Source organism: Gopherus flavomarginatus, chromosome 23, assembly GCF_025201925.1.
Source record: "Gopherus flavomarginatus isolate rGopFla2 chromosome 23, rGopFla2.mat.asm, whole genome shotgun sequence".
In the NCBI taxonomy this organism is placed as follows: Eukaryota; Metazoa; Chordata; order Testudines; family Testudinidae; genus Gopherus; species Gopherus flavomarginatus.
This window is the reverse complement of record NC_066639.1, coordinates 15,345,233-15,353,821: the sequence shown is the minus strand read 5'-3', so window position 1 is coordinate 15,353,821 and position 8,589 is coordinate 15,345,233. Positions and strand designations below refer to the sequence as shown.

Sequence of the window (8,589 nt, the reverse complement as noted above, 5' to 3'; positions counted from 1 at the left end):
TGGGGGAGGGGAGGCCCATGACGGGCATGTGGGGGCCACTGGCGCAACCAGCGTGTAAATGGTTCCCGCCCCCAGCCCCAGAAAGGCCCGACAGTGTCACAAGCAAACGCAAACCACAGAGTTACGAAAAACAGGAAACGGGAGGGGGGCCAGGGCTGGGCTGGCAGGGGCTGCGGGTCAGGAGTGAGGGGCACCGGCAGCGCTGGGCTAGCAGGGGCTGTAGGTCGGGAGTGAGGGGCACCGGCAGAGCTGGGGGGCAGGGCTGGGCTAGCAGGGGCTGCAGGTCGGGAGTGAGGGGCACCGGCAGAGCTGGGGGGGGCAGGCCTGGGCTAGCAGGGGCTGCAGGTCGGGAGTGAGGGGCACCGGCAGAGCTGGGGGAACAGGACTGGACTAGCAGGGGCTGCAGGTCGGGAGTGAGGGGCACCGGCAGAGCTGGGGGGGGCAGGACTGGGCTAGCAGGGGCTGCAGGTCGGGAGTGAGGGGCACCGGCAGAGCTGGGGGGGGCAGGGCTGGGCTAGCAGGGGCTGCGGGTCGGGAGTGAGGGGCACCGGCAGAGCTGGGGGGGGCAGGACTGGGCTAGCAGGGGCTGCAGGTCGGGAGTGAGGGGCACCGGCAGAGCTGGGGGGGCAGGACTGGGCTAGCAGGGGCTGCAGGTCGGGAGTGAGGGGCACCGGCAGAGCTGGGGGGGGCAGGGCTGGGCTAGCAGGGGCTGCAGATCAGGAGTGAGGGGCACTGGCAGGGCTGGGGGGAATTTGGAGGAGTGTGGCCCAGGGGCTGAGATCTCGCGAGATTTGCTGAGGAGTGTGGCCAAGGGCTGAGATCACGCGGGATTTGTGGAGGAGTGTGGCCAAGGGCTGAGATCACGCGGGATTTGCGGAGCCCTGGGCCAGGGGCTGAGATCCCGCGGGACTTGCGGAGGAGTGTGGCCAGCCGCTCAGATCTCGCGGGATTTGGGGCAAGCCGTGAGGGGGGGCGACGTGAGAGGCCGCGCTTCAGGTATCGCGGTGTTTCGGGGCAAGTCTCGCGAGATCTCCCCGAGGGGGTGGAGCCTGGTGCTGTCATGGGGGCCTCCACCGCTTGAGCGGCTCGTGCTCTCGGAACGAGAACCTTGGGAGGTAACGGGGCCCGTCCACACACACCCCCGCACCGGGAGAATGGTCCCGTCCATCTTCCCCCGGGAGAGAATGGTTCCTTCCACCCCCCCCGCCTGCCCCGGGACAATGGTCCCGTCCATCTCCCCCCCGGGAGAGAATGGTCCCGTCCACCCCCCCGCCTGCCCCGGCAGAATGGTCCCGTCCATTTCCCCCACCCCTATTGGAGAATGGTTCCGTCCAGGGGTAAGAGCCCAGATTCCAGCTGGGCAGAGAGACACGTGGTCTGGGGGCGGGGCTGGGAGCCAGGACTCCTGGGTCCTTTCCCCGGCTCTGGGAGGGGAGTGGGTGCTGGTGGGTCAGAGCAGGGGGGCTGGGAGCCAGGACTCCTGGGTTCTCTCCTTGCTCTGGGAGGGGAGTGGGGGCTGGTGGGTCAGAGCAGGGGGCTGGGAGCCAGGACTCCTGGGTTCTATCCCCGCCTCTGGGAGGGGAGTGGGGGCTGGTGGGTCAGAGCAGGGGGGGCTGGGAGCCAGGACTCCTGGGTTCTCTCCCCGGCTCTGGGAGGGGAGTGGGGGCTGGTGGGTCAGAGCAGGGGGCTGGGAGCCAGGACTCCTGGGTTCTCTCCCCGGCTCTGGGAGGGGAGTGGGGGCTGGTGGTTAGAGCAGGGGGGCTGGGAGCCAGGACTCCTGGGTTCTCTCCCCGGCTCTGGGAGGGGAGTGGGGGCTGGTGGGTTAGAGCAGGGGGGCTGGGAGCCAGGACTCCTGGGTTCTCTCCCCGGCTCTGGGAGGGGAGTGGGGGCTGGTGGGTTAGAGCAGGGGGGCTGGGAGCCAGGACTCCTGGGTTCTCTCCCCGGCTCTGGGAGGGGAGGGGGGGCTGGTGGTCAGGACTCCTGGGTTCTCTCCCCGGCTCTGGGAGGGGAGGGGAGGGGGCGCTGGGAGCCAGGACGCCTGGGTTCTCTCCCACCATTAACCCTTTGTCTCCTGCCTTGCCAGGCCCCTACGCTTTGGGGATGCCCGACTCACCGGGGCACGTCGGTCGCTGCAGCCCCCCCGGAGCAGACCCGGCCCCGCTCCCCGCCACCCGCCCAGCTGAGCGCCCGGGCGATGGAGGCAGGGACGCTCGCTGACGATGCCTGTTTGCCCGATCCAGGCGGGGGACTCGCCGAGTCCCCGGAGCCGCCCCCCAAGCTGGTCCGGCAGAACGGCTCCCCCGGGGGCGAGGCGCCGGGGGCGGGATCCGTGCCGCAGGAGGACCCGGCTGGGGAGCCGGCTGGCGGAGAGGGGCTGGCGGAAGCAGGGACCGAAGTGGCAGAGGACGGAGGACAGGAACCCGAGTGGGAGGACGAGTGCTAGTGAGCGACGATCCTGGCCCCCCATTGCGTTGGCACGGGCCCCACACATACGGAGATTCAGTGGGGCGGGGAGCTCCTGGTCCTGGTCACTGGTGCCGAGCAGGGGCTGGGTCGGGGTGTCCTGATTCACCGGGGGGGGTTCAAGGCCAAGTGTGTCACCTGGCGCCTAATGCTTAGAGTGGCCACGAGGGGCTGGGAGCCAGGACTCCTGGGTTCTCTCCCCAGCTCCAGGAGGGGAGTGGGGGCTGGTGCTTAGAGCAGGAGGGGCTGGGAGCCAGGACTCCTGGGTTCTCTCCCTGGCTCCGGGAGGGGAGTAGGGGCTGGTGGATCAAATCAGGGGGGCTGGGTAACCTCTGTACCAGTGTCTCCCCTCTCTCTCCCCCCAGCGTGCCGGGCTACGCGTTCCTGGGGCCGCCCAAACTGCTGACGGGCGCCTGGGCCGAATACAGTTGCCTACCGGAGAATTTCCTGAAAGGTTGCAAGTGGTAGGACGCTGGGCCGGGCCCTCGGGGGGTGGGCGGGTGTAGATATTTGGGGTTACGTCCCGGGACTCTGATCAGGGATTGGCTGCCCCCTCGGGGTGCTGAGTGTCACACAGAGCCCCCTTGAGGAGCTCAGATACACCCCCCACCCCACCCCCGGTGCTGGACAGAGCGTCAGGCCAGGAGCAGAGTCCCAGACACGCTTCATAGTCGGTGCTGCATGGACACTGCTGCCTGCGATTGAGGGGACCCCGAGTTGGAGGGGGGGGCTCCCCACAATGGGCTGGGTGCTCAGGCCTTCAGCCTAAATACATGTGGATAGGAGGGGAAACTGAGGCATGGGGGATTTTTTTAGCTGAGTTCTGGGAGGGGAGTGGGGTCTAGTGATTAGAGTAGGGGAGGGGGCCTGGACTCCTGGGTTCCCTCCCTGTCTCCGGGAGGGGAGTGGGGGCTGGTGGTTAAAGCAGGGGAGCAGGACACCTGGGTCCTCTCCCCCAGGACTGGGGGCACCCTGATGGCCTGGCTCTGCCTCCTCTCTCCGCAGGGCCCCCGACGGCTCCTGTCTGCTGACCAACAGCGCCGACAACACCCTGCGCATTTACAACCTGCCCCCCGAGCTGTTCGGTCAGGAGTGGGGGGCCGTGGCCGAGATGGTAGGAGGGGAAGGGGGAAGTGCTCTTAAAGGGACAGTCACCCCCCACCCCGTCCCTGTGTGGGGCAGAACTGTGCTGGTGCAGTGGGCGTGTGGGTGGGGGCCCATTTTTCCCCCAGTAGCGCCCACGCCGCTCCTCAAGCCGGGGATAAAACCCAGGAGTCCTGGCACCCAGCCCCCCTGCTCTAACCCACCAGCCCCCACTCCCCTCCCAGAGCCGGGGAGAGAACCCAGGAGTCCTGCCCCCCGGAGGGGTGACCTCACCATCCGTGGGTCTGTCTCCCCGCAGAGCCCCGTGCTGCGAATGGCCGAGGGAGACACAGTCTACGACTACTGCTGGTTCCCGCTGATGAGCTCCGCCGACCCACCCACCTGCTTGTAAATGCCGCGGCCCGCGAGGGCGCCCCCTGCTGGCCCACGGGGAATGGGGTGGAGCCCTTTCCCACCCGGCCCCAGGGCAGGGACTGGCTGGCTCAGGGGGGTGGGAATGGGGCAGGGGCCTGTCCCCTCTAGGGGGCACCGGCTCCCACCCGGCCCCAGGGCAGGGACTGGCTGGCTCAGGGGGGCAGGGAATGGGGCAGGGGCCTCTCCCCTCTAGGGGGCGCCGGCTCCCACCCGGCCCCAGGGCAGGGACTGGCTGGCTCAGGGGGTGGGGAATGGGGCAGGGACCTTTCTTGTCTAGGGGGTGCCAGCTGCCCCTTATCCTGCACTCCCCCAATGTTTCCCCCTTGACCCCTCCTCTCACCTTTCTTCCCCTCTTGTGGTCCCGCAGCTTTGCCAGCAGCAGCCGGGACAACCCTGTCCACGTGTGGGACGCTTTCTGCGGGGACCTGCGGGCCACGTTCCGTAGCTACAACCACCTGGTGCGTACAGAGCCTGGCACCTGGTCCCCCCCACATCCAGAGCCGGGGAGAGAACCCAGGAGTCCTGGCTCCCAGCCCCACCTGCTCTAACCCACCAGCCCCCACTCCCCTCCCAGAGCTGGGGAGAGAACCCAGGAGTCCTGGCTCCCAGCCCCACCTGCTCTAACCCACCAGCCCCCACTCCCCTCCCAGAGCTGGGGAGAGAACCCAGGAGTCCTGGCTCCCAGCCCCCCCTGCTGTAACCCACTAGCCCCCACTCCCCTCCCAGAGCCAGGTAAAGAACCCAGGCGTCCTGACGCCCCTCTCTTTGGGTCTGTCCCCAGGATGAGCTGACGGCTGCTCACTCCCTCTGTTTCACCCCCGACGGCTCGCAGCTGTTCTGCGGGTTTGATAAGACCGTGCGGGTGTTCGAGACGGAGCGCCCGGGCCGGGTATGCGAGAGCCGTCCCACCTTTGGTGAGCCCCCCCTCCCTGGCAGCACCGCGGCTGATGGCACCACGGCCCTGGCTTTGTAAAAAAAAATAAACCCATTAGGTTTCAGAGTTAACGCTTCCGTGGCAGGGAAAGGAGGGGCCCGTGGAGGTCAGGGGAGGCAGATTTGAGCTGATGCTTGGGCTCTTGGGGAGCAAGAGGGAATTATCTGCCGCCATTGTTAGGTTCCAAAGGGAATCTTTAGTAATCGGTCAGTTGGCCATCACTAGGTTCCAGAGTTAACGAACCACTGGGGTTTGTGTGTGTGTGTCAACCCCAGCTACTCCCCTTCTTCCAGTGAAATAGGCGTCGGGCATCTTCCTGCCATCGTTGAGCTCCAGAGTTAACATGCCCCCCAAGATTTGAAGTTACCCTTTCAGCTTAGGGGAGGCTGTGAAGGAACGGCCCCTCCTGCTCTCTGCGGTGAAACGGGGAGCTGGCAATGTACCATCATCATTAGGGTCCAGTGTTAACACCCTGGCCAGGTTTGGGTTGGCAGGCAGGGTATGCGGAGGGAGCACGTTGGGTTAAACCCACCCCAGGGAATTAGGTCTCGGCAGTGTCCATTTTGCCAGCCTGCCATCATTAGGTTCCAGAGTGAACGACCCGGCACTGAGTGGAGGGGATGGGAGGGCTGTTCGGGGGGGATCGTTTGGTGGTTTGTAACCTGTCCTCGTCCTCCCCCCACCCGCATGCAGTGAAGAAACAGGGGCAGAGCGGCATCATCTCCTGCATCGCCTTCAGCCCGGCCCAGCCCCTCTACGCCTGCGCCTCCTACTCCCGGACGGTGGGGCTGTATTCACGGGCCGAGGGCACGGCCCTGGCCATGCTGCAGGGTCACCGGGGCGGCGTCACCCACGCCCTCTTCTCCCCCGATGGCACCCGGCTCTTCACCGGGGGGCGCAAGGTAGGTGGAGCTTGCGGGGCCTGAGAAGCGGCTGCTGAGGGGTCGGGGGTGGAGTCCAGGGGGGGGTTCTCCAGTGAGGTCTGCTGGGCTTACTGCATCTCCTGCCCCACAGGACCCCGAGATCCTGAGCTGGGACCTGCGGCAGCCGGGCCGGGTCCTGTTCTCCATGCACCGCTCCGTGGCCACCAACCAGCGCCTCTACTTCGACCTTGAGCCGTGAGTGTCGTCCACACGCGCGCGCGCGCACACACACACACACACACACAAACACACTCTCTCTCTCCTTTCTCCACATCCCTGCCCAGTGGGCGCTGGGGGCCCAGACTCCTGGGTTCTCTCCCCAGCTCTCGCACACGTGCTCAGTACGAGAGCAAGCGAGTCGCTTTGTGGTTGCGTGCCTCAGTTTCCCTGCGTGCCTCAGTTTCCCCATCCGGTAGAAGAGGGGTAAGAGTCCTTCCTTTGCCTGTGGGGCAGGGAGCAGCGCTCACCGTGGGGCCGGGCGGCTCTTGGTGGGGTCTCACTGCTACCATAACACCCCTAATAATGCGCCTTCAGATAATTATCGGGGTCTGGGTACGGAACCCAGGCATCCTGGCACCCAGCTGCTGCCAGTGTGGGAGCCCAAGGACCCCTGGGAGCCATAACTCCCCTCCCCCCGGCTGCAGCCTCTAAGCGCCAGATGGGGTGTGTTGTCGTTCCCCCCCTGCCCCCTAGGAGCGGCCGGTTCCTGCTGAGCGGCACCACGGAGGGGCTGGTCTCGGTGTGGGACACGGCTCAGCCCCCGACCGGAGACCCCGAGCCAGTGCTGGAACCCCTGCTGCAATTCCAGGCCCTGCGGGACTGTGTCAACGGGATCAGGTACTGGGGGCTGGGGGGGCGGGGAGCCTGGACGCCTGGGTTCTCTCCCCGGCTCTGGGAGGGGAGTGGTGGCTGTTCGGTTGGGGGGGCGGCTGGGAGCCAGGACTCCTGGGTTCTCTCCCTGGCTCTGGGAGGGGCGTGGGGGCTGGTGGGTTAGAGCAGGGGGGCTGGGAGCCAGGACTCCTGGGTTCTTTCCCCGGCTCTGGGAGGAGAGTGGGGGCTGGTCGGTTCGGGGGGCGGCTGGGAGCCAGGACTCCTGGGTTCTTTCCCCGGCTCTGGGAGGGGAGTGGGGGCTGGTCGGTTCGGGGGGTGGCTGGGAGCCAGGACTCCTGGGTTCTTTCCCCGGCTCTGGGAGGGGAGTGGGGTGTAATGGTTGGAGCAGGGGGGCTGGGAGCCAGGATGCCTGGGTTCTGGGAGGTGAGTAGGGGCTGGTGGGTTAGAGCAGGAGGGGCTGGGAGCCAGGACACCTGGGTTCACTCCCTGGCTGTGGTCGGGGAGTGGGGCTCACTGGTTAGAGTGGGGGGGGCTGTGGGTCAGGGAGGAGCTGGGGGCCCCCTCTTGACCCTGTCTCCCCTCTGCCCAGCCTGCACCCCAGCCTGCCCTTGCTGGCCAGCGCGTCCGGCCAGCGCGAGTTCCCGGAGCCGTGGGACAGCGCCGAGGAGGATGAGGAAGGGGGGCCTGGGCCCCCCCAGCGCCCGGCCCGCGGCCAGAACTGCCTACAGCTGTGGTGGTGTGGGGAGAGCGGGGGGCACCACCCTGCCCCGTGAGGCCGCCTGCCTGGACTGTGTGGCCACCGCATGGCTCGGTGGGGGGGTGGCTGAGATGGGGGGGGGCACTGCTTGGCGGAGGGGATCTGTACATAACGCTCTCAGCTTTGTCTCTATTCGCTGGCTCGTTCGCAGACATAAAACTTCTGGTTTTTTTTAATCTGTCAATTTTTGGGGGGGGGGGGCGGGTGACAGACAGGAGCTGGGTCTGATACCCCAAGGGGGGGCACTTCACCCCCCACCTGCTCTAACCACTAGCCCCTACGTCCCTCGCATACCTGGGGCATGGGCTTCGGCTTCCCTGGCTTTCATCCTACTGGTAGGCCCTACCATAACAACCAGCCAGGAGACCCTACGATAACAACCTGCCCTAAGGAACCCAGCGCTGTTGGGAATTGACCAAGTCCCCAAGGAAAAATAAAAGTTTGACAGAGGAGGGGGCATGATCTATCCCACCCCAGTCATCCCAGTAACGGGGGGCAGGCACATCTGCCCCCCCCCAGGCGTGTGAACATCCCCCACTCCCTCCCCCACAAGTGCTGTCTGGGGCCGAGCAGGCCAGCGCAGGGTTGGTTTGCCTTGGCAGCGGCTGGTCAAACACAGCTGGCGATGGGTAAATAGCCCTCTGCACGGGGGAGGGAAGGGGGCCGCGAGCTGGCGCAAGTGTCCGTCGAAAGGTTATTGGGGTGGGGGGCTGAGTTGGGACTCCTGCGTACGGGTGCTGGGAAGGGGGTGGGCGCTGGGGGGCGGAGGGGTTCATGTGTAGACAGTTGACCACCTACCCCAGAGGTGGCTGCATCTCAGCTCCAGGCGAGGGGTCCCTGGATAACCGACCGCCTCGCCCCAGAGGTGGGCGCATCTCAGCGCCGGGTGAGGAGTTCCTGTATAACCGGCCGCCCCGCCCCAGAGGTGGCTGCATCTCAGGGCCGGGTGAGGAGCCCCTGGATACACCCCCGCCTGGCTCTCCGCCTGTGGGTCGCGGTCCCTTTAAGAGCTCACCTTCGGGTCTTCCCTTCCAACCTGAGTCTCCTATTTCCAGCAGCATCCGGTTGCCACAGCAACCTCCTGTGATGTCACAGAGACGGGATCAGGGGCAACCAGGCGGGGCCAGAAGCAACAGGAGCCCCCCACCCCCTTGCCTCCTTAA

General features: G+C 66.6%; 1 protein-coding gene and 1 long non-coding RNA gene across 4 annotated transcripts in view; both read left to right on the top strand.

Moving 5' to 3' along the window:
* Positions 1–186: 186 nt before the first annotated feature.
* LOC127039663 (uncharacterized) overlaps positions 187–8,589 on the top strand; it is a 36,480-nt gene continuing 28,077 nt past the window's right edge. Inside the window, exon 1 of one of the 2 annotated variants that reach the window (XR_007771279.1) lies at positions 187–530. This is a non-coding gene — a long non-coding RNA (uncharacterized LOC127039663). Of the gene's footprint in view, positions 593–8,589 lie in introns of both variants that reach the window. The other variant, XR_007771278.1, reaches the window with a different exon arrangement.
* On the top strand, positions 698–7,602 carry WRAP53 (WD repeat containing antisense to TP53). Of its 2 annotated transcripts, none has more exons than XM_050933450.1 (11): positions 698–1,115; positions 2,084–2,442; positions 2,829–2,927; positions 3,469–3,577; positions 3,866–3,954; positions 4,349–4,439; positions 4,763–4,895; positions 5,609–5,817; positions 5,930–6,033; positions 6,532–6,675; positions 7,259–7,602. In XM_050933450.1, the coding sequence occupies exons 2-11, from the start codon at positions 2,195–2,197 to the stop codon at positions 7,440–7,442; spliced, it is 1,410 nt and encodes a 469-aa protein (XP_050789407.1). In that variant the 5' UTR covers positions 698–1,115; positions 2,084–2,194; the 3' UTR covers positions 7,443–7,602. The 2 variants fall into 2 exon arrangements, with proteins under 2 accessions (XP_050789407.1, XP_050789406.1); XM_050933449.1 differs by lacking the exon at positions 698–1,115 and adding an exon at positions 1,261–1,337.